At 46.2% G+C, this 22355-nt stretch overlaps 1 protein-coding gene across 2 annotated transcripts in view; it reads left to right on the top strand.

Annotated features, from left to right (window-relative positions):
• The window catches only part of UBASH3B (ubiquitin associated and SH3 domain containing B), an 80188-nt gene that overhangs the window by 32224 nt on the left and 25609 nt on the right, over positions 1–22355 (top strand). For both annotated transcript variants that reach the window (XM_035139190.3, XM_035139191.3), the window contains exon 2: positions 20992–21045. In XM_035139190.3, the coding sequence (XP_034995081.2) occupies positions 20992–21045 (54 nt within the window). The remainder of the gene's footprint in view (positions 1–20991; positions 21046–22355) is intronic.

The raw sequence follows: 22355 nt of genomic DNA on the forward strand, positions 1-22355 counted from the left end.
AATGCTATACTCCTATTGATGCAACCGTCAGGAGCTGCTTGCCTGGGGATCCTCGGATCTTGACTGTGCTTTCAGACACATTATCAACACATCCTGTAGAATTCTGCCTTTGATATTCTCACAATCGGAACGAATTTCAGGAACCAAAACGTTGTACTGAAAAATACAACTTTCAAACCATCTGACCCCCAAATGGCAACTAGACATTCCATTTTGGCAACTGTGACCCTGGTTTAAGGAGCCATGGTTTCAGTTGCCAAAACAGAATTCCTCATTGCCGTTTGGCTGCCAGACAGCTCTAAAGTCATGTTTTTTTCAGAACAGTTTTTTGGTTCCTGAAATTCGTTCTGATTGTGCAGATAGAATATAATGGAAAGAATTCTACAGGATGTATTGATAGTCTGCGAAAACAGTCAAGATCCAAGGATCCCCAGGCATGCACATTGAGTTGCAAGAGACCAAAAACCAGGTGCACAATGCGCCTGGCGAATTTCAAACTCTCAATGTGCCTGCTGAGCAAGCCCAGTCCTCGTGGAGATGTTTGGGATTGCGGGGGTTTTGCACTTCTGCAAACGAGGCCAAATACGTTCCCCACATTCCAGGGTAATATTCTATGGGGCTACATGAGGATCCATACTTGGAGAATAAATCTTCCTTGGTATAGAACTGCTTTCCTGAACCTGGATCCTTCCAGATGTTTTGGACAACATCTCCCATCACACCTAACCATTGGCCCTGCTGTCTGGGGGTGGCAGGAATTGTTCCCCAAAACATCCAGAGAGCCCCAGGTTAGGGAAGGTTAGTGTTTAGGATTTCCTAGCACAAATCCAAGGTTCACTTGCATAGGATTTCTTGGTGGATTCCCCTTCAGACATTGACTATAGGGAGGTTGCTTCACCATCTACCTCCCAGACTCTGCTTTCAGATCCAGTGCTTCGAAGTTAACTCCAAAGTATCCTCAAATAGACTAGATTCCTGCTGCCACCACCCCTTTAAATATGGAACTGCTGATGGCCCCATTCCTAAAGTTCATCCTCACTGATAACGCCTTGCAAATTTGAAATTCTGCTGGCCCAGCAACCCCACTGAATGTTGCACACTTGCATGCGCAAGGCTGGGCTCAAAGTGCCCATGAAATAATGTTGGCGGTAATTAGTTGGGTTAACATCACCAGCGCTTACCATCTGCCACCTGGGATTTACCGCCAGGGAAGAAGAGGTGCATTTGTTGGCAGAACGTTTGGGAAGGACATAAATCTTGTTTAAGGCTATGGTGTTGAGCGGCACCCTGAATAAGGCTCTTGTTTTCTCCTCTCCACGGCACTGCGTTCCTGCTGCTTCATGCCAAATTTGAGACAGTCCTTCAGATTTATCGCATCCAGCAAGCATTCTTATCTCCACCACACAAGTTTCTCCAAAGCAACAAGTTTCCGTGCGTACAATGCAAATGCTTCCTCCTCCAGCTTTCGACCCCATTGAGTTGGCTTTTCTAGTTTGCATTTTTTTTAAAGGCAAACTTTAAATAATAATAACTTTTTAAAGCCTATATGGTAGGAGGAGAAACTTTTTTTTTCTTCCCATAATATGGATATTATGAGAAACTTTTTTATTGATTCGGTTTGCATGTGTTCACTACTGTTTGTTGACTTAAATATTTTGACTCTTGCAATGGTTGCAGAGGATATTGGGCACATGCACATCATACATCTAAAACGCTCTTACATCACACTTGTGGCTTCTCCAGAAGAGTCACGGGAACTATAGTTTGGTAAAAGGGTGCTGGGAACTGTAGCTCTAGAAGGGTTTCCTAACAACTCACAGCACTCATTACCTGAGGATTGGCTATGCTACGATATGCATGATCTCTCTCCTTCTAATTTATTCTTACCCACATGAAACCAAACCATGGTTTAGTGTGCACAAGCAAAAGTTTGGTCTGCTGGAGAGAGTATCAGGGCCACTTCTCTCCTCCCTGGTCATTCTGCTGCTGTGTTGCACTGAACTAAGCCATGTTTATGATTAGGATGTCATCCACATCTAGGCTCATAGCACGTGCTCTCTTCAGACAAACCATGAGCTGCTACCAAGGTTTCCTCCATGGTTTGCAACTCCTGGTTTGTTTGGGAGAGCTAAATCATGATCCAAGGTTCAGACTAAGCCAAGCCATGGTTTATCTCAATACAGGCCAGCAGCAAAAGAACCAGAGAGGAGCAATGCAGCTGTGATCTCTTCTTCGGGAGCCCGTACATTTCCTTGTCTGCACTAAACCACGGTTGGTTTATTTCCTGCTTCACACTGAGCCATGGTTTGACTTAGAATTGCATGTAAACTAAGCCAGAATACTTGCACTTATCTGATCCAGTACCTATAGATTAGAAACCTCGGTTTGCGTGTACAGAATATGAGTAGGCATAGTGCAGGATTCTTTGTGTGCATTTCCTCAGAGCTTGCATTTCCACACAAGGAAGAAATTATACTTCTTAGAGAGATGTAGGTGGTGACATCTCAAGGCTACATGCAAACAAGTTTTGATTTGCACCATAAAGCCGTCTGCATCATGAATAATTTCAGACAGAAAAACCTTTCTGCCATCATCCTCTGTTCCAGAGCAAAAAGGAAGTGTACTATGGCAACCAAATTACATCTCCCTGTGCCTGTATCCCGAAAGTTACTGCTTTTTATTTTAAAAAAAATATGCCAGATTCAGAATGTGTTATTGCATACCCTGCCATTTAAGGGCTTATCTCTCTTTCCTTAAAAATAAATAAAAATAAATCTATTCCTGTGGAAATGTCTGCATTAATTGCTTCGCTCCTGCAGCATGCACACTGCTTCATTGATTCACATATTTTATCCTGAAAAAGAGAGGGGATGTGTGGCAGTTGCATAGCCCCCAGTAATGCCTGAGGTTTATTTGCCAAATACAAATTTGTAGCTCAATCCTACAGTAAACTGCAAAAAGAAAGAAAGAAATTACTAAAAATGGGTAGGTGCAAAGTACCTTAAGAAATGTCTTATCTGAACATGCCTGAGCATTAAGATCCACATTAGAACCCTATACAGGGCTGTTGGCAGTTGTGGTCCAAAACACCCTGAGGGCACTCGGTTGGGGAAGGCTGCGTTAGATGGGTGCAAACAGGCAGGGCCTTTTTTGTGGTGGCCACAGAGCATGTGCAGATGCCTCCTAGGTTCCTTCTTTGATGGTTGGATGGTTGGTTGGCAGGCAGGCAGTTACGACCTGCTTTTTACAGCAAGCATTTGGCCTCTGTTGCTGGATTTTTAAAATAATAATCTATCAATGCTGTGTTTGTTTCTCTGTTTGGATATCATGGGGGTGAGTGGGTGTGTTGCATTTTACTGCTTCTAATTTCAACGAGCTGCTTTGTATAGCAAAGTAGGATACAAATCTATTGAAATTAGGAAATGAATTGAAGGAATCAAATACTTCCTTCCAACGCATTATTAGGACAGCCGCCAGGCTGTGGAATTCCCACCCCACAGAGCTGTGTCTGGCAACTTCATTTTGTAGTTTGCATGGTATGCTGAGAAACACCTGAGAAAGAGAAATATTTTAAGACCCACTCAGATCTTTGGACTGTAACTTATTTTAAGTGTTTCAGTATTGTATTACCGGTCATAGCGGCAGGCGTTTCATTTAGTTAACAATAATGAATTACCGGTACTTTGTACAGGGTCGGGAGCGGCTTTGATTGGGTAGAAGTGTCCCTCTTTCAAGCCCTGATTGCCTCCACCTGTGGAATGATGCCAGTATCGCTCTGCTGGCATGGAGCTCTCCTTTATCACCGCTGAATGTGTGGGTGGCGGATGCTCCAAAACTGGGCATTACAGGGCAGCGAGGCTGAGGGGCTGGACTGGCCCTGGATCCATTGCATCCAAAATCAGCACCACCACTGTCAATGTGACAGCATTGAGCCTGGTCACTCTGCCAGCTCCAGGCTGGCACAGCCATTTGTCTGCTCCACCCCCTTAAAAAGGTCCCTGACAGTTAAGTCTAGTTGTGAACAACTCTGGGGTTGTGGTGCTCATCTCGCTTTACTGGCCAAGGGAGCCGATGTTTGACCGCAGACAGTTTTTCCGGGTCATGTGGCCAGCATGACTAAGCCGTTTCTGGAGAAACCAGAGCAGCACACGGAAATGCTGTTTACCTTCCCGCCAGAGTGGTACCTATTTATCTACTTGCACTTTGATGTGCTTTCGAACTGCTAGGTTGGCAGGAGCTGGGACCGAGCAATGGGAGCTCACCCCGTCGCAGGGATTCGAACCGCCAACCTTCCGATCGGCAAGCCCTAGGCTCAGTGGTTTAGACCACAGCACCACCCACGTCCCCTTGCAGTTAGGAGGGTGCAAGAAGATGCTCTCTGGATGGGGTGAAGCTGCTAGCTAGCTTCCCAGCAGGTGGGTCACTGTCGCTTATCGGGAAGGGGGGGTTAGGCGGGGCCCAAGGCGGTGAGGAGGTCAGTTTGGCGCAAGCACACCAGGAGGCTAGCAGTGTGGTTCTGCCCCAGAGGGCAAGCTGCTTCTGGATTTGCCCTCCTTAAAGCCTTCACATTCACGTGGACAAGGCTCTGTTGTCCATGATTTCATCCAAGCCCTCTTGGTCAGGGGTCAGCAAACTTTTTCAGCAGAGGGCCGGTCCACTGTCCCTCAGACCTTGTGGGCGGCCGGACTATATTTTTTGGGGTGTGTGTGAGCAAATTCCTATGCCCCAGAAATAAACCAGAGATGCACTTTAAATAAAAGAACACATTCTACTCATGTAAAAACATGCTGATTCCTGGACCGTCCATGGGCCGGATTTAGAAGGCGATTGGGCCAGATCCGGCCCCCAGGCCTTAGTTTGCCTACCCATGCTCTTGGTGAATGAAGAACCAGCTTCTGAATCAGAGCTTGACTTTGTCTGCTTTTGCTGACTCCTGGAACAGTCCTTACTACTGGGTGAGTCATCCCTTCTCATATCAACAAGATGACACGTGAGTAAGCAATTAGCACATCCTTTCCAATTTAAGTCTCGCCTCCTGGTTTTAATGAGACCAGACAAGCCCTTGGCTGAGAATTCTTCACTTGATGACCTTTCTTATGGCAATCTTGCTACATCTCAGTGTTTTTCAAGGTTCACCTCCAGTTCTCCTTTCTTCACTTTCCTTTTAGATTTCCCCACAGCTTGCTTTTTAAAATATATAATTCAGTTGCAGCATTATCGGTGGGAAGTGAAATCATATTAAGTGTGTCTTTACAGTGTTTGTGAAAGGACTTGTATAAATAAGGCCCAAGTAGGAGGAGTATAGGATGAGGGTGGCGCTGTGGGTTAAACCACTGAGCCTAGGGCTTGCTGATCAGAAGGTCGGCGGTTTGAATCCCCATGACAGGGTGAGCTCCCGTTGCTCGGTTTTTGCTCCTGCCCACCTAGCAGTTCAAAAGCACATCAAAGTGCAAGTAGATAAATAGGTACCACTCTGGTGGGAAGGTAAACGCCGTTTCTGTGTGCTGCTGTGGTTTGCCAGAAGCGGCTTTGTCATGCTGGCCACATGACCTGGAAGCTGTACGCCGACTCCCTCAGCCAATAACGCAAGATGAGCGCCGCAACCCCAGAGTCGTCAGGGGTCCGTTTACATTTAGGAGGAGTATAGGATGCAGCCACAGAGCTGTGAATTAAGTGGCATGCAGTATGTTTGGGAAACCTCTGATTTTCTGGAGGAAGGGGCATCCCTTATTAATACTCTGGTCTTGCAGTTGATCTGCAGATCAACTTAAGATAGGGGGGGGAATGAGAAACTGAAATTGACACTCACCCATCTCTCATGGAAAGATTCTTATTCCTTTTATTTATTTATAAAAAATATCTATATGCCACTTTTTGTGGTGGGGGGGGGGACGCCAAAGCTGTTTACAATGACAGTACATAAAACCATACAATTAAGACTATATGGAATGTTAATAACAGATGAGTGCAGAAGCTCAGTCCTTATTCTGGGAAGTGTAGTTTGTTACCTGTGCTAGGAATTGGGGCTCTGTGAGGGGGAAACTACAGTTCACAGCAATCTTTGGGGAAATCATGTGCTTTAGATATGCACTGAATGTACTTTAAATATATGGTCGAGATTATATAGTCCAGTAGCACCTTAGAGACCAACTAAGTTTGTTCTTGCACGAAAGCTTATACCAAGAACAAACTTAGTTGGTCTCTAAGGTGCTACTGGACAATTTTTTAATTTTTTATATATTTTGACTGTGTCAGACCAACACGGCTACCTACCTGAATTTAAATATATGGTGCAGGTCTGCCCTCCCTCATTGTCTGCAAGTTTGAGCTGTTTGCAACTATGGCCACATTGGCCAGTTGATCAGCCTACTACAGCTAAGGACTGGACGTCCGCACTCATCTTGCAATTTGAGATGGATGGATGTCAATTTCAGTTCCTCATTTTTCCAATGTTTAATTCAGTTCATCCCCATTTCTGTATAGTTTGCATCTTTAAAAAGATATATATGCATGGCAATTCCTGCATAGTTTTGTGTGCTTTTTTCCTTTAATACACTCCCCCCCCCCAGTTTTCCCTAACATCATTCTTTTGCTGTTATTTGTTTCCAATAATGTACAGGGCCTCTATTTTCTGCAGTCTTTCCCCTCATTTTGTTTAGAGAACTGAATTGCAAAATTCAGAGGAGTGCGAAGTTTCAAAGGATAGCTGCCTTTCAATTTGTGAATTGATTTGGGAAGTGTGGATTTAGGATGGTTTGCATTAAAATGCAAAGCGAGTGACTTCTTCTCACATGCCTTCTTGTGATAAAGACACACTTAGAATTCAGTCTGGTCTGAATGGCTTCAGCATTGCTGTCCCACTAACTGCCATGTGCTTGGTGGGGTTGAGTCTATGTTGTAGCTCTGTGAGAGTTTCTATGGCACTGGGAACACAATTCAGTTTTATGAGCATCTCTGCTCCATTTCACTTCTAATTTCAAAAAGCAACTCTAAGTTGACAATCCCATGTGTGTTTAAGCCTAGCAAGCAAGTGCCCTCTTGTCAAAGGACTTCTGTCTTTGCATTGAGGCTGTTTAACCTGTGCACACTTACCTGGGAGTAAATCCCAGGTTTAGGATTGTGCCATCACTTTCTCCTCACTGCATTCCTGATTGGAAGGGGGAGTGCGTCCCTGCAATTTCCTTTTGAAAAGCCACCCACACAAATGCTGATTGTACAAAGGGCATCTCGTCCCATCTGACCTATAGCATTCCGTCAGCTGATTACAGGATCAAATGTGACACCAATTCGGATCGAAGCTGGTTTGGGTGATGAAAACACACCAAGATACTGTATTTCATGAGAAACGGTAGGTTTGATATGGATTGTAGCTAATGTTTTGTGTTCGCTGTTTCCCAAACCAGTGGTGGGAGTGCGCCAGATGAAAACAGGAATGCGTACATAACTTAAGTCGTATAAACACCCAGCCTCAGTGTTGGATCTTCAGTCCTGAGCAACTCATCGGCTGGGTGAAAACCATGCAGACCTCAGTGTGTACCACCATCCTTTGGATCTTGGCTGGCTGGCTGTTAGGGTGACCATGTGCCTCATTTCACAACAGTATCCGGAGGACCACAACCTCCCCATCCCTGCTGTGATGCCAAGTCCTTTAAATAAGTTCCAGAAAAGCATGATGTGTAATCATTTTGGCCTTGCTTTTGTGACTCTTCCAGAGAACAGAACTTCCTCCTCGCAAGATAGTTCCTGATTCTGCCCCTCCCCCCACCTTAAACCTTTATCAGGGGCAAACAATTCAGCTGTGAGTCAGGGTAAGAATTAGGCTTGACACTGAATCATCCCAGACCACTTCCTGCACCACCATTGCTTCAAAGTGCTCTGTTCCATATGCCGGCCTGGCCGGCATGCTATTAGATTGCACACAGTCTGAGAGAGCCTCTCCTGGGGAGGGCCTGCAGTGCTGGTGTGCTGATATGTGTAGCCCCGGGACCACTCTCTGCCATCTCCAGCTACAGGACATCTGCTAGAGAGCTGCTTCCAGAAGCAACTGGATCAGAGATGGAGGACTTGTGGCTCTCCTGGTGGTGTTGGACTACAAGTTCCTGACTCTTGGTCACGCTGGCCGGGCTGATGGGAGTTGGAGTGCACCACCAACTGGAGAGCCACAGGTTCCCCATTCCTGAATCGTATGAGCAAGTGGGCTGCCTTGGCATTAAGGTGGCTTCATCTGCAAGGTCACCCAAGAGCGTCCTCAGTCAGGGTTTGTTCCCATTACCGCTTCTTCTGCATCCACCATTCTCCCGCTTCTACTTTTTGAAGCCACGTCCACACCACATTAGCCGCAGTCCATGTCAATTCAAATGCTGCTGTTCAGTCCTTGCACATGCTTAGATGGGCAGGCATGCACAGATGACAGCTTCATGAATAGGAGATCTGAAAGCACCATGAAGCTGAAAGGTCCCACCAGGACAAACCATGTATTACCCTTGGACATAGCAACATTTGTACAATTACCTTCCTTCCTCATTCCTTGGATCTTCCACTTCCTTCTTGCTGTGTGAACACTTCCCTTTCCCACCCACCCAGTCTCTCGGCTTTGCCTTTTCAGCAGCCAATCTCTAACTTCTCTCTGGGATATTTTTACCAAATGTGGTCACCCTAGCTCAATATGACTGCACATCAGCGTCAAGGATTTTGACTGGGATTATTTTGATTAAGACGAGTGTTGTATTCTTTTGGGGGCTGTGCCGATGAGGCCTTCTTATGTCTCTTGAATGTATTGGGGACCTTAAGAAGATGGCACCTCTGGGATGGGGGCTTCCATGCAGTCTGCAATATCCAGTGGGGCAGAGGTGTTGGGATCAGGGCCTATGGGCATGGTCCTTCTCCCTCTACCATCTGTCGGGAGTGGCTCATCAGCAGGGGCTTCTCTCACCCAAATTCCACTCTGGTCTTCTGCTTCCAGGCAGAGTGCACTGATCCTTTGTTTTCAATCCTCCGGTTTTATATCTCCAGCTGAAACTCCATGCTTTGCTATAAACCGTATCTCAGTTTAAGCAGTGAGAGAAGCATATGCACCAATGCATGACCAGCCAATGTGACTAGATGCTGCTGCTTTTTGCTTGAACACCCCACTGCATCTAATGAAGACATCAGGGAGATGTTCAGAACTCCATCATCCAGGGCGATCGGGATGATGGCGTAAAGAAACAGGGTCTCTTCCATAGCACCCCCAGGACTGTAGATTCAGATTCCAGAAGAGATGTGGCAGCTTAACCCCCCCCCTTTGTCTTTTTTCTTTTGGCTTTCAACAATAAATTTAAAGGCTCACTTCTTGGTGGCTGCTCACAGACTTTGACATTCTCTCCATAGAGAAGCTGGACTGGCTTCCTCCTCATTGTCCTCCTGGCAGGTGAAGACTACTTTATTCTGACAGGACTTTGGGGACTGTTTTTGTTGTTGTTGTTGTTGTTATTAAAGGAATGGGCTTTTAAATAGCGCTGTGCTGTTTTTACTACCTGTATTTTAATAGACCTGTTTCTTATATTGTTTTAATTCTATTATAGTTTGATTACTTTTAAACTATTGTATTTTTATGTTTTTAACAATCTTGCATTTTCATCTGTGTTTTTTTTAATTTGTCTAAGCTGCCTTGAGTCCTTGTCTGGGGAAGAGGCAGGATACAACTCAGTATAATATGATGATGATCCAAAAAGGCACGTACTGAATAAACAGCCACTGGAGGCTGTAAAGAGGAATGGCGGAAGCGTGGGATTTTCCCTTTCAGAATCACTCCCCACTCCCCCCTCACACACACTTGTGGTGTAAGAGGAAAAGATCGATATCTCTTCCCCACACCCCCTTTCTGCACCCTTGCAGTTTGATTCTTTATTTAGGCAAGCTGTTGCAATCTGAGCTGTCATTATAACCCGACTCTCAAATACTGTATGCTTTTTCTCACCCAGCTTCCACTGCCCCTCTTTTACTCTGATGACTGTTAAGAGTGTTTTGTAAATGGCATCAAATGGTTGGGGAGGCAGGATATACATGTTCTTGAATGAGTGGGCCTTTGCTTAAGCACTCAAACCCGCCGTTCGCAGTCCATAGTGCCAAGACCATTTAAAGGCCTTGTTCGCAAGGCACTTTAAACAATAACTAAACCAAACAATGGTTTAAAGGTGCGTGGTTGTGCACCCTGCTGAAATTGTGGGCATTGCGCTCCTCCCCTGCTCCTGCTGCTGGGAACTTAGCCATGGATTAGATTAGCATTACACCTGAACCTAGGCTCATGTTTTTTTTTCCTCCATGCCAAAAATGAGCAGGAAACCAAGAATGAATCTTCGCTACAGCTTGTGGGGTTTTTTTAGTGTGTTTTTAAAGAGAGAAACAAACCACAAGCCCAGGTTTGGCCATTACACTGAACCCAAACCATGGCTTAGCTCATAGATAAATAAGAGGCTGCAGGATCAGGCCAATGGCCCATCTCATCCAGCATCCTGTTCTCAGATTGGCCAACCAGATCCCTGTGGCAAGACCACAAGCAGGACACAAGCACAACCAACATTGCCCTGCTGCAATTACCAGCAACTGGTTTTCTGAGGTTCACTGCAGCTAATAGCAAGGGTGGAGCCAGGCCCCATGGTTTCAGCAGTGTGCACCATCCTGCTGCATTTAAACCAGGTATCCCCAAACTTTGGCCCTCCAGATGTTTTGGACTACAATTCCCATCATCCCTGATCACTGGTCCTGTTAGCTAGGGATCATGAGAGTTGTAGGCCAAAACATCTGGAGGGCCGCAGTTTGGGGATGCCTGATTTAAACCATGGTTTGCCTTACCTAAGGCTTAAAGCGGTGGGCGAATGAAATGTGAGCTGTCTCTTTTTATCGCCACCAGCATCTTCCCCTTTAAGCCATGGGAGCCTCTTCCTCCTTGTATGAACTGAAGGTAGAGTCTCAGAAACCTGTTGGGCAGGATGGTTCAGACCTCACTGACTGCTGCTTGGTCCAGCCATACAGCGTGTCAAGATCTCTGCTTAGAATCTGGAAAAATGGCCCAGGGAGAGCCATGCAACCTAGTTTCCCATGCAGATCTCTGGCTTGTTGGGCAACCGGTACCAGCCCCCAAACATACATTTTTAAAACCACAAGGGGGGGGTAGAATCTTAACACGACCATTTTTGGACAAAAAGTGTCCCTTGTTGGATTGATGTGATGTGTTTGTATTGACTTTTTTTTGTTTTTGTTTTTTTTGAGAAATAACCATCTTGACTGGAGATATCTGAAACAGAACTGAAACAGCCCTGCTTTGAAGCTTCCTATTGGGCATCTGCTTGGCCACTGTGAAAACAGGGTGTTGTATTAGGTGTGCCCTTGGGCTCTTCTTCTTATGTACACAGTTTAAGGGGGGATGTGGCAGGAGCTGGTCTGGGAGGAGCCTGATCTGTCATGGTCTCCTCCACAGTTGCTTCTGAGTATCAACTCAGGAAGCCACAGAAGGACAGAGTGCTCTTCTGCTCAGATCCTGCGTACAGGCTTCCCACAGGCATATGGTGGGCCACTTTGAGAACAGGATGTTGGACTAGGTGGGCCATTGGCCTCATCCAGTAGGGTTCCTCTTATGGTTTCAGAGGGTTGATCCATTGTTCATCTTACTCTGGAGTGAGCAAGTGCCCCTTCAATACCCGTGACCCAAAAGAGACCTTCCTGAGAAATTTCTTTGAGGGCATCCCACCATTTGTGGCTTCAGAGAACAGAAAGGGGGATTTTGATTCCAGTTTCCCTCCCGCTTTTACGTAGAAAACAGGAGGGGAGCAGGGCGTGTGAATATCCTATTTGTCTTCCAACATGGGGAGAGAAACTTATTTATTTCAAATCAGCACGACAGCCATTTCCTTTCCTGGCTATCACTGGCGTTCCAGATGGTGCATTTGCAAGCGTATTTGAAACCTCCAACTGCATTCCCACTCTCTCCTTTCTTTATTTTCCTTTCGTTTTGTTTTAATTACAAAAACAGCACCTTCCTAGTTGCCCCTTCTTTGCCTTACATCCCTGCTATGGAAGTGAGGAGCCGGTTCTGTCTTCTGTTTATAATACAATGCAGTCTGTGAATGCATGTATATATATATGCAAAATTAACATTGGTTTAAAAAGAAATGCTGAGATCATTTTAAAGAAGTCAGCATGTGCCTCACACAGGGAGCGCAAATGGCTGCTGTCCCCTTTGGAACAGCCCCTGTGCCATGACCCACATGGATTCCATGTGGTCTGTAGCAAATCGGCACTTCTGAGACCTGAGCTGGGGGAAGGGGAGTGAGCTTATCCATCTCTGTGCTAATTGATGGCACATTTCCCCTGCCCCTGTAATTCCGTGTCCTTGAAGCTCTCAAAGCAGCCTTCTAGTTTTATCCAAACTTCTGATTATCTGTATTCTTAGAATGTCCCCTGCGCCTTTTCCTCAAGGCCATGTGGGTTAATGATCTCATGTCAGGCAGGAGCAACAGACCCCTTTGGAGGGGGGGGGAGCGGACAGCAAACCAGACAGCACATTTTTCTGGTTATCTTTCCCATTGCGTTCCCCCCCCCCCTTTAAATGAGACCGCTGTGCTTCCCATCCACGCTTTTGATTTAAGGAGCCAGCCAAGCAGGAGATTAAAGGCTGGCACACATGTGCGGAGGAGACAGGGAGCCTCTGCAGCAGACACAGCAATCTTCAGCCTGCAAGAGGTTACGTAACTGAAATATTGAGCACCCAGCAGAGTCAATGTATCCTATAGCCCTCCCCCAACATCTCTCTCTCTCTCTCTCTCTCTCTCTCTCTCTCTCTCTCTCTCTCTCTCTCTCTCTCTCTCTCTCTCTCTCTCCATTGCTTGTCCGGCTTGTGCATTGCTGCTGGAGCATCTTTGGCAAAGAAGAGACCTCCATGTTTGTTTGTTTTTTCTAGCCTCTTTCTTGTATTAGGTGTGGGCTTGTGCCTCTTGAAATAGGTCACGTTAGACCCCCAACTTAAGATTTCTGCCCATTTTTGGTGGGTGCTAATGCTGATCTTACTGGTCAATGATTAATTATATATCTGCTAGTCGCCAGTCATTTGGTGATTGCCCAAGGATGGAAGGACACATTCTGTGGTTTAAAAAGTCGTTCTATTGCAATCTCTGAAAAACTGACCCACAATATACATGCCTCCAGGGGCCACGCAGACCTCTCAGATTTTGCATCTGTTTGGGGACTGTTCATGATTTACAATCTCATGGTTGGTGTATTCATACTAAATATGGGATTTTTTCATGGCAATGTTTATGAATACTTGATATATTTTGTATAAATACGAGCTTTGTATGGGATATGTCTTGCACTATTCATTCTTTCTTAAGCTTCTTTTTTATCTTGTATTTTTTAATCTTCTTGCATCTATGGCATTCTTATTATGTATTTTATTTTGATTATTATTATATATATATATATTGCTGTACTGTATTTGCAAATCTTGTTTTAAAAATATTTTATAAGAAGAGGGCAGTAGCCTCTGAAAGCTGCAAGAGGAAACACTTCCCAGTTCCACTTTCATGGTCTATCCCACCTATCTTCAAAGCAGCACCACATGGTCTCCCTCCCAGGCACTCACTAAACCCCAGACCAGCTTAACTGCAGCAAAGTTGTGACATCATGGATTGCAGGCATTGTAGTAGCACATGACTGTTCTGTCAGCATAAGGAGTTCTGCTCACACAATGGAACATTCTCCCCCTCTTCCTCCTTCCATGCACCCTCTAAATCTGTTCCATTTATTCCCCCAACCCTCTGGAGCAGATGTAGGGGGAGGAATCAGGTTGCACACAGGGGGAGGAGATGGTCCCATTGCGCAAACAGAAATCCTTGTGCAATACCACCCCGTGTGTCTTCACACCACACCCTGGGAACAAAGCCTGATTTATTGTGCTTTTCCTCCAAGGCAGTGTATGTGTGGCTGTTCTTCTACCCTTCAGTAGATCCTCAGCTAGGCTGAAAGAGAGGGGGAGAGGGAAACTACCCTATTGTACAGTTCAGCCTTTCACAGCCTGTTTGTTTGTTTGTTGTATTTTATATCCCATCTTTTCCTCCAAGGAGCACAAGGCGCCATATGCAGTTCTCCTCCTCCTTGTTTAATCCCCACAACAACCCTGTGGTGTAGATTAGGCTGGGTGGCATTGACTGACTCAAGGTCACCCAGGGAGCTTCATGGCCAAGCAGGGATTTGAACCCTGGTCTCCCAGATCCTAGTCCAACACTCTAACCACTACACCAAACTGACTGTTGCGTTTGGACATGGTCCAGAGATGCATAGGAATGCTTTGGAGGCAAACCTCCTTACTGCCTCCAGTATGTCATGTGATGTTTACAGTGCCTCATGTACAAGCCAGTTTTGGGCAGGCTGACAGCATCTACAGAACCATGGACAAGGGTTTTTGATATGCTGGGGTGAGTGCCTGCGAAGCACACTCAGGCCCCAAACCTTTACTGTACTATTGAGCTATTGCTCAAAACCTTTCTCGTTAAAGATCTTATTCAGGCTTCCCCAAACTAAGGCCCGGGGGCCGGATGCAGCCCGTGAGGCTCATTTATGCGGCCCCCGCCACCCAGCGCCTACTCTTACTGGCACGGCACGGCTGCCCACTTCCGGGTTGCCGGAGCGTCAGAAATAGCTTGTGTGCATGCACAAGCGTCATTTCCGGCGCACTTCTGGGGCGGAGGAGACCCATGCGCATGTGCACAAGCTATTTCCGGTGTTCCGGCGACCCGGAAGTGTGCTGGAAATCGCATGTGCGCATGCTTATGGGCGCGTGCTCTGGCCCGCAGGTTTGGGGACCCCTGATCTTATTGCTTACCTAATGACTGTGGCAAGGCTTACCAGTGCAAGATTTGGGAGGACTTTACATCCAGATCTATTTGAAGTCTGTATTTCACAACTCTGGGATTTAATATCAGGGGACAAGTTGACAATGCATGTTCCTGAGAACTGGGCAAGAAATCTAATGCTTCTCATTCAGCTTGGCGTAACTTTATTTTATATGCAGCATCAATAGGACATCACTATAGGCCAGCATAGAATTTGAAAATGTTCAGAAAAGGGCAACCAAAAGTGATCAAGGGGCTTTAACGATTCCCTTATGAGGAAAGGTGGTCACATTTGGGATGTTTTCGTTTAGAGAAAAGGCGAGTAAACGCTGACATGATAGAATACACCCAATGAAGCTTAATGTTAGCAAATTCAGGACAGAAACAAGAAGGTAGTTAAACTATGGAACTCACTCCTGCAGGAACACCAAACTGGGTGGCTTTAAAAGAGGATTAGACAAACTCATGGAGGAGAAAGCTATCAGTGGCTGCTAGTCATGAGGGCTATACTCTGCCTCCACGGTCGGAGGAAGCAATGTTTCTAAATACCAGTTGCTGGAAACTTGTGCTTGAATCCTGCTTGTGGGTTTTTCCAAATGCATCCGGTTGGCCACAGTGAGAACAGGATGCTGGACTAGATGGGCCATTGGCCTGATCCAGCCAGCTCTGCTTACATTCTTATAGGCCTCCAGTGGAACATGGTGACTTGTGGAGCAGTACTTTTATTTCATAATAACTGGAATGACTTAAAACGATTGATGTGCTGAAACTCGGTGCTTCTGTCAGGGGCGGGTAGGAGAGTTGGCTGTTGATGTTTTCTTTGTGGATATTTGAAAACAATAAAATGCAAATTTTTAAAAAAGGGCATCCATCACCACACATAACAGGTTGGATCCAGATTCAGCCGTGCCTAGACTAGACCTATTGAAACTTAAGTTGATTGGACAAATCCATGGAGGTAAAGACCGTGAGTGGGTTCTGCAGCCACAATAGCTATGTTCTTCCACCACAGTTGGAGGCAGTAATGCTTCTGAATACCAGTTGCTGGAAAAAATGGGAGGGAAGAGGGCTCTTTTGCTCACTGCTTCCAAAGGCATCTTGCTTACTGCTTATTGGCTTTATCCAGCTGCACTCTTCTTATGTTTTTATTGCTTTAGTTATTAACTAAGTTAGTCTCCTCTGGCTTCCCCCAACCTGGTGCCTTCCAGGTATTTTGGACTCCAACTCCCAGCAGACCCAGTCAGCATGGCCACTGGCAAGGAATGATGGGAGCTGTAGTCTATCAACATTTGGAGGACTTCATGTCCGTGTCCAACTCTTCGTGACCCCATGGACCAGAGCACGCCAGGCACTCCTGTCTTCCACTGCCTCCCGCAGTTTCGTCAACTCATGTTGGTAGCTTCGAGAACACTGTCCACCCATATTGTCCTCTGTCGTCCCCTTCTCCTTGTGCCCTCCATCTTTCCCAACATCAGGGTCTTTTCCAGGGAGTCTCTCTTCTCTTGAGGTGACCAAAGTATTGGAGCCTAAGCTTCAGGATCTGTCCTTCTAGTGAGCACTCAGGGCTGATTTCTATAGCCCCAAAAAGAAGTTATCCTTCAAAATTTGCCACTTCTCCAGGTTTGGAAATGCAGTTCTCCAAACAAAATATGTATATAATAATGCATATATAAAAGGGAAAGTGTGCATATATTTGGGGAAATAACATGAGAAATTCTACAACTTTGCGTACTTATGTATATATGCATGTGTCTATGTGTAATACACACACATTCATTCATTTTATTCTAATAGGCTAATAACCATTCCAGTAAAGAGTCATGCCACTTATTCAGAGAAGCTATTGAATCTGGTTGCTTTTCTTAAGAGCTAATGCCTCATTTCCTATTGCAGTAGCTTCCTCTCAAGTAAATGGAAATGTCGCCATTATACCTTCACATTTATTGACATGCACCTCTGTATTGAATGGACATCCTTTGCGGTTACTGCTTACTCTCCGTAATGGACTGTATGGGAAGCTAAAACCTTTATGTGGCCATGAACATTACATAGTGTGAGGGGGATGTGCTTTTTCCATTGGAGGTTTATGCAGAGAGCTGGAAGCCTCTGACACCTGCCTTAGGAGCAAGTGGGTTTGCAAGGAATGGGGAGTGCCCAATGCCAGAGGGTTTGTGGGTGTACCTTGCCCTTTTCTCCAGGGAGATCAGAGTATGTAGGTTGCCTCCCACCCAAGTATTGGTTAGGGCCAAGAAGCCTCAAGTGGAGCCGTCTCTCTCTCTCTCTCTCTCTCTCTCTCTCTCTCTCTCTCTCTCTCTCTCATTCATATCAATGAGGTGAACTGCCTTACAGCTTTTGTTGAGCAAGGAGTCAGTGTTTCCTGTATCCCAGCATACCAAAGAAGTGATGGGGGAAAAGATTGAGGTAAAAATGAAATAAATTATTCCAAACCAGCAAAAGCAAACCTGGTGTATGAAATGGTTTGATATATTCAATATGGAGAAAATTAAAAACAAAGAGTGGCCACATTCACATGGTTTCCTGCAAAGAGTTTGGGAGTTGTAGTTCGTCAAGGGTTCTGAGAGCTTTTAAGAGACCCCCTATTTCCCCTTCCAGAGCTCCCTGTAAGAGGGATTGAATGTCAAAACCACTCTGGGAGGGGGGCAGGAGTCTCCTAGCAAGACTCAGCAACCCAACAAAACTACAGATCCCAGAATTATGGGGAGTGGAGGGAAACCACGACTGTATCTTTGTGTATCTGCTATTTTGTGTGTGTGTCGACTATTTTGAAGGCAAAAAAGCCTAAACAAGAGTTTGGGTATCTGATAACGACACAGGTATTGCAGAAGGTATCATTACATATCTTTAGGTGCCAGGCAAAAAGAAAATATCCTCTTTTCTCAGACCTTTGGTTACTTAAACAATTTAGGGCCTTCTAAACTGTGTGTGGTGTCAGTGAGCGGTGGGGTATTATTGGTTTGTTTGTATTGTTTTGTATTTTTGTGGTTTTGTACAGTGAACCTCAGAGAAGGAGTGAAATATAAATTCAATAAATAATAATACTAGGCACTACCTATCTCCCATATGGTTTCCTGACAAGAAAACAGGCTCAGTAAACTGCTACCCAGTTTACCTAGAGGGATGCAGGTGTCGCTGTGGTCTAAACCACTGAGCCTAGGGCTTGCCGATCAGAAGGTTGGTGGTTCGAATCCCCATGACAGGGTGAGCTCCAATTGTTCGGTCCCAGCTCCTGCCCACCTAGCAGTTCGAAAGCACGTCAAAGTGCAAGTAGAGAAATAGGTACCGCTCCAGGCGGGAAGGTAAACGGCGTTTCCGTGCGCTGCTCTGGTTCACCAGAAGTGGCTTAGTCATGCTGGCCACATGACCCGGAAGCTGTACGCCGGCTCCCTCAGCCTATAGAGTGAGATGAGTGCTCAACCCCAGAGTCGTCCACGGCTGGACCTAATGGTCAAGGTTACTTTTACCTTTATCTCCCATATGGTTTCCTGGCAAGAAAGCAGGCTTAGTAAACTGCTACCCACTGCATGTTCCCACTGCTCTGGAAAGCTGGGAGCACAAGGCAGGGTTTCCCCAAGGAGTTTTCTCTTCTTCAGTGGAGTGAGTCAGCAAAAACTGTGGGTGGGTGGAGGTGGCAGGTCTTTCCTGCTCTGTCATGTACAACTCAGTGCTGGGAGACTGGAGGGGGGTGGGTTAGCGGCTGGTGGCTGTCAAAAAAAGTTGGAAGAACCAGCCGACTCCTACCTGACTCCCCTTAGTTTGCTCCTAGTGATGCTATTACTGGCATATGCTAAAGCAAGGAAGGTCTTTGGCGGAAATAAATTTGTAATACAAATAGATGCTCGATGCCACAGATAACCTGACAGAAAGGGAGCATTGTTTACTGGAGAGAGTGGGTGGGGTTTGCCTTACATATGTGTAAACTATAGGGGGGGATGTAGAGATATGGAAAGTTCTTACAAATAAATAATGCAAAGGACGTCAGTGCGGAGGCTAAGAAGAGGCCTATATCTTTATATCTTGCAAATCTTAGAGGGGTGTGCATCTCTCTTTGGAGAGAGAGAGAGAGAGAGAGAGAGAGAGAGAGAGAGAGATTGCCCACCTTCACACCATAAATTTAAAGCAGTAGGATAACACTTTGAACAATCACAGCTTCCCCCAAAGAACAGTTGTGTTAAGGGTGCTGAAAGTTCTTTGGAGACCCCTGCTACTGTCATAGGGCTACAACTCCCAGAGTCCCCTGGGAAGAGGGATTTGACTCTTAAACCACTCGGAGAATTGCAGCTCTGGGGTGGGGTGGGGAAATGGGGAGGGGTCTCCTAACAGCTGTCAGAACCCTGAACAAACTGCAGGGAACTAGGCAGAGGGCCTTCTTGGTGGTGGCGCCTACCCTGTGGAACGCCCTCCCAACAGATGTCAAAAAGGAAAACAACTACCAGACTTTTAGAAGACATCTGAAGGCAGCCCTGTTAAGGGAGGCTTTTAATGTTTAATAGATTATTGTGTTTTGTTCTTCTGTTGGAAGCCGCCCAGAGTGGCTAGGGAGACCTGGCCAGATGGGCAGGGTTTAAATAATAAATTATTATTATTATTATTATTATTATTATTATTATTATTATTACACTTCCCAGGTTTTTTTTGGGGGGGGAGCCATACCTGTTTAAAGTGGTGTCATAGCACTTTAAATGCATGGTGTGAATGTGGCCTTTGTGTTCGCACCACGGTGCCGTCACTGAGGTCCCAACTAGATGCAAAATAGAAGTACCATGTGTGGTGGGTTCATTAATTTCAATGAGCCTACTCCGAGTAGAACCTACTTGAATTCAATCTGTGATCTTCTGCAGCTTTTTCTTCCTTAAATTAAATAGAGGCTGGGGTTTTGATTTAGATTTAGATCAGGACTGTGATAAAGAGAGCAAGGAAAGATTAATCCCTTTCCCGTTTTCATTCTTGACTGAAATACACATACACACAGCTGCAAGTGTTTGGGGCTGTTTGTTTCTTTGTTGTTACCGGTACACTTTTTATATTCTCCTGTTTCCTCCAAGGAGCTCAGTGCCGAGGCAGTACGTGTAGTTATTGCCTTTGTCTCATTTTAACTTCACAACAACCCTGTGATGTAGCTTAGGCTGGGAGAGTGTTGGTCCTAAGGCCACCTATGGCTGAGCAGGAATTTGAGATATTTGTTTCACTGTTGCAAGGATACAAATTGCAGGGGCCGTGGGTGGAGTATGACAAAGCACACCACCTTGAGCTCCTTCAAGGAAAGGTGGGCTTATAAAATCAACCACAGCTGGTTCAGGCTTCAGGGAAGACCCCCTTAAAAGAATAAATGGCTGCTGTTACCAGCCAGCAAAATAGTTCTGAAGCAGCCTGTGGTGTTGACTGCAAAAAAACAAAAAACAAAGGCTGTTTTTGTTTTTAGAGAAAGTCAGCAGCTGGAAAATAATTGGGAAGCTGGAAATTGGCCTCAAGAGTTCTCCACACGCCGCCCGCTGCTGCCTCTTTACCCCTCCCCCTCCCGTAAGAGTTACTGGCGTTGTGACAGTCCAGCCAGTGAAAACTCTGTGCTGCCATTAAACTGCAGCTGCAGACTTCTGCATGAACTATTTGTCATTGAGGAAGGTTCTCGAGGGATGGGGGTGAGGGTTTGCAAGGTAGGCAGGAGGGAGAAATCACACACACACACGTGAAAAACCTGGTTATTTACTTATTAAGACCATAGAATTCATGTTATGTTGTCTCCATAGAGTTTCCATTTTCTCAGTCTTTCTGGACTCGCCTTCCCCAGTTAATCAGTCAGGAATCTCAGTGCAAGCGAAAGTTTTCAAGGGAGAGTGGACATTTCGTTGAAAGCGGCATAAATGTCTTTTTTCCCCCTTCTGCTTTTTTGGGGAATGAAAATAGATTGAAGGTGGTAAGTTTCAAATAATCCGAGGGAGAATCCCGGTGCAAGAAATGGATCCAGGTGGCAAACTTTGACCCCTAGCCTTTGCTAACTTGTTCAAAGGAATGGCAGCAACTTCACCCTGCGATTGCCATCTAGTGCTAGCCGAGAGCGCTGACAGGAGTTCTTTCTTCCTTTCTTTCCTTCCTTCCTTTCCTGCAGGCAGAAAGCTCTGGCGTCTACAGGAGGCCGAAGCGTCCAGGCGGCTTGTGACTGGTTGGTATGAATTATGACCTTCTACACTCTGCAAAATCAAATTTTTGATATTCGTATCGGGAGAAAGTACTTGGAATAGGAATGCAGCAAGATGCCTTGTAGCAGACTGTGGGGTTCATCATTGCCCGAACTGACCACCAGCAGTTATCCAGTGTCTCTAGCAAGGGCCCTTTTTGCTTTCTTTCCCCCCACATCATCCTACCTAGAGATGCTGGGGGTTGATCCTGGGATGCCCCGCATGCTCTGCTGCTGAACTACAGCAGCTCCCGATGCAAACTTGGTCACCCTCCTCTGCACACGTTCCAGCTTGTCGATATCCTCCTAAATTTGTGGTGCCTGGAACTGGACACAGCACTCCAGGTGTGGGCCTGACCAAGGCAGAATAGAGTTGTGCCATTGATCTGGACACTATACTTCTGTTGACGCAGCCTAGATCTCACTGTAACCAGGTTTTCACAAGGCATTTCACAAGGACAAAAAGGAGGGACAGTCTTGGAGACGGTGTTTTCCCAGGGACATGTTCCAGAAACTGGGGAGGGGGTGGGTCGGTCCCTTGCAAACAAGGACACTGGGGAGCATATGGTGTGGTGCCATTGCACTGCAGCGCTGTCAGTCATGGCAATTGGAATGCCGTTTCCATACATGGAGGCGCATGGTCTGCCCCCACATCAAGAGCTGCAGCCAAACAGCCGTGGGCAGAGCTTCCATCTGTGTATGGGAGATTTTCACCCACAACCCAGAGCTCTTGAAACACCACCACCACCTTTCCCATTGCACCCCACTGAAATCTGTTCTAGAAAGCTGGCAAGGAGAACTTATGAAATATCACCAAGATTTGTCCTCAGGACAAAAAATCTGGAGAGCTCTGGCAGCGGCAGAGGAAGCCCCTTGGGTGCCTGGGGAGGCATGCCGCAGGGCCTCCGCAGGGCCTCCGGAGTCTGCCTGCCTCCACCCACTCAGCCACCCTACAGCTGAGGGAGGGGGCAGCGGGCAGACCATTTTGGCAGCATGGAGCCTACACGTGCCCAAGCCACTGCGTCTCTCCCAGGAGAGACGCAGTGGCTTGGGCGCGCTGCAGGCCCCGCAGTGAGTGCTGCCCGGCATTTTGTCACCCCCCTCAGTGGTGACACCCGGGGCAGACTGCACCTACCGCACCCCCCCCTTCCTCCACCCCGGAGCTCTGGTGCTCTATGAAGGGCTGTAGCTCAGTGGTTGAGCATTTTCTTTGCAGGCAGAAGGTCCCAGGTTTAATCCCCAGCATCTCCAGGCAGGGCTGGGAGGGATCCCCATCTGAAATCCTTTTTTAAAAA

This window comes from Zootoca vivipara, chromosome 14 (genome assembly GCF_965207765.1).
Source record: "Zootoca vivipara chromosome 14, rZooViv2.hap1.1, whole genome shotgun sequence".
Taxonomy (NCBI): domain Eukaryota; kingdom Metazoa; phylum Chordata; class Lepidosauria; order Squamata; family Lacertidae; genus Zootoca; species Zootoca vivipara.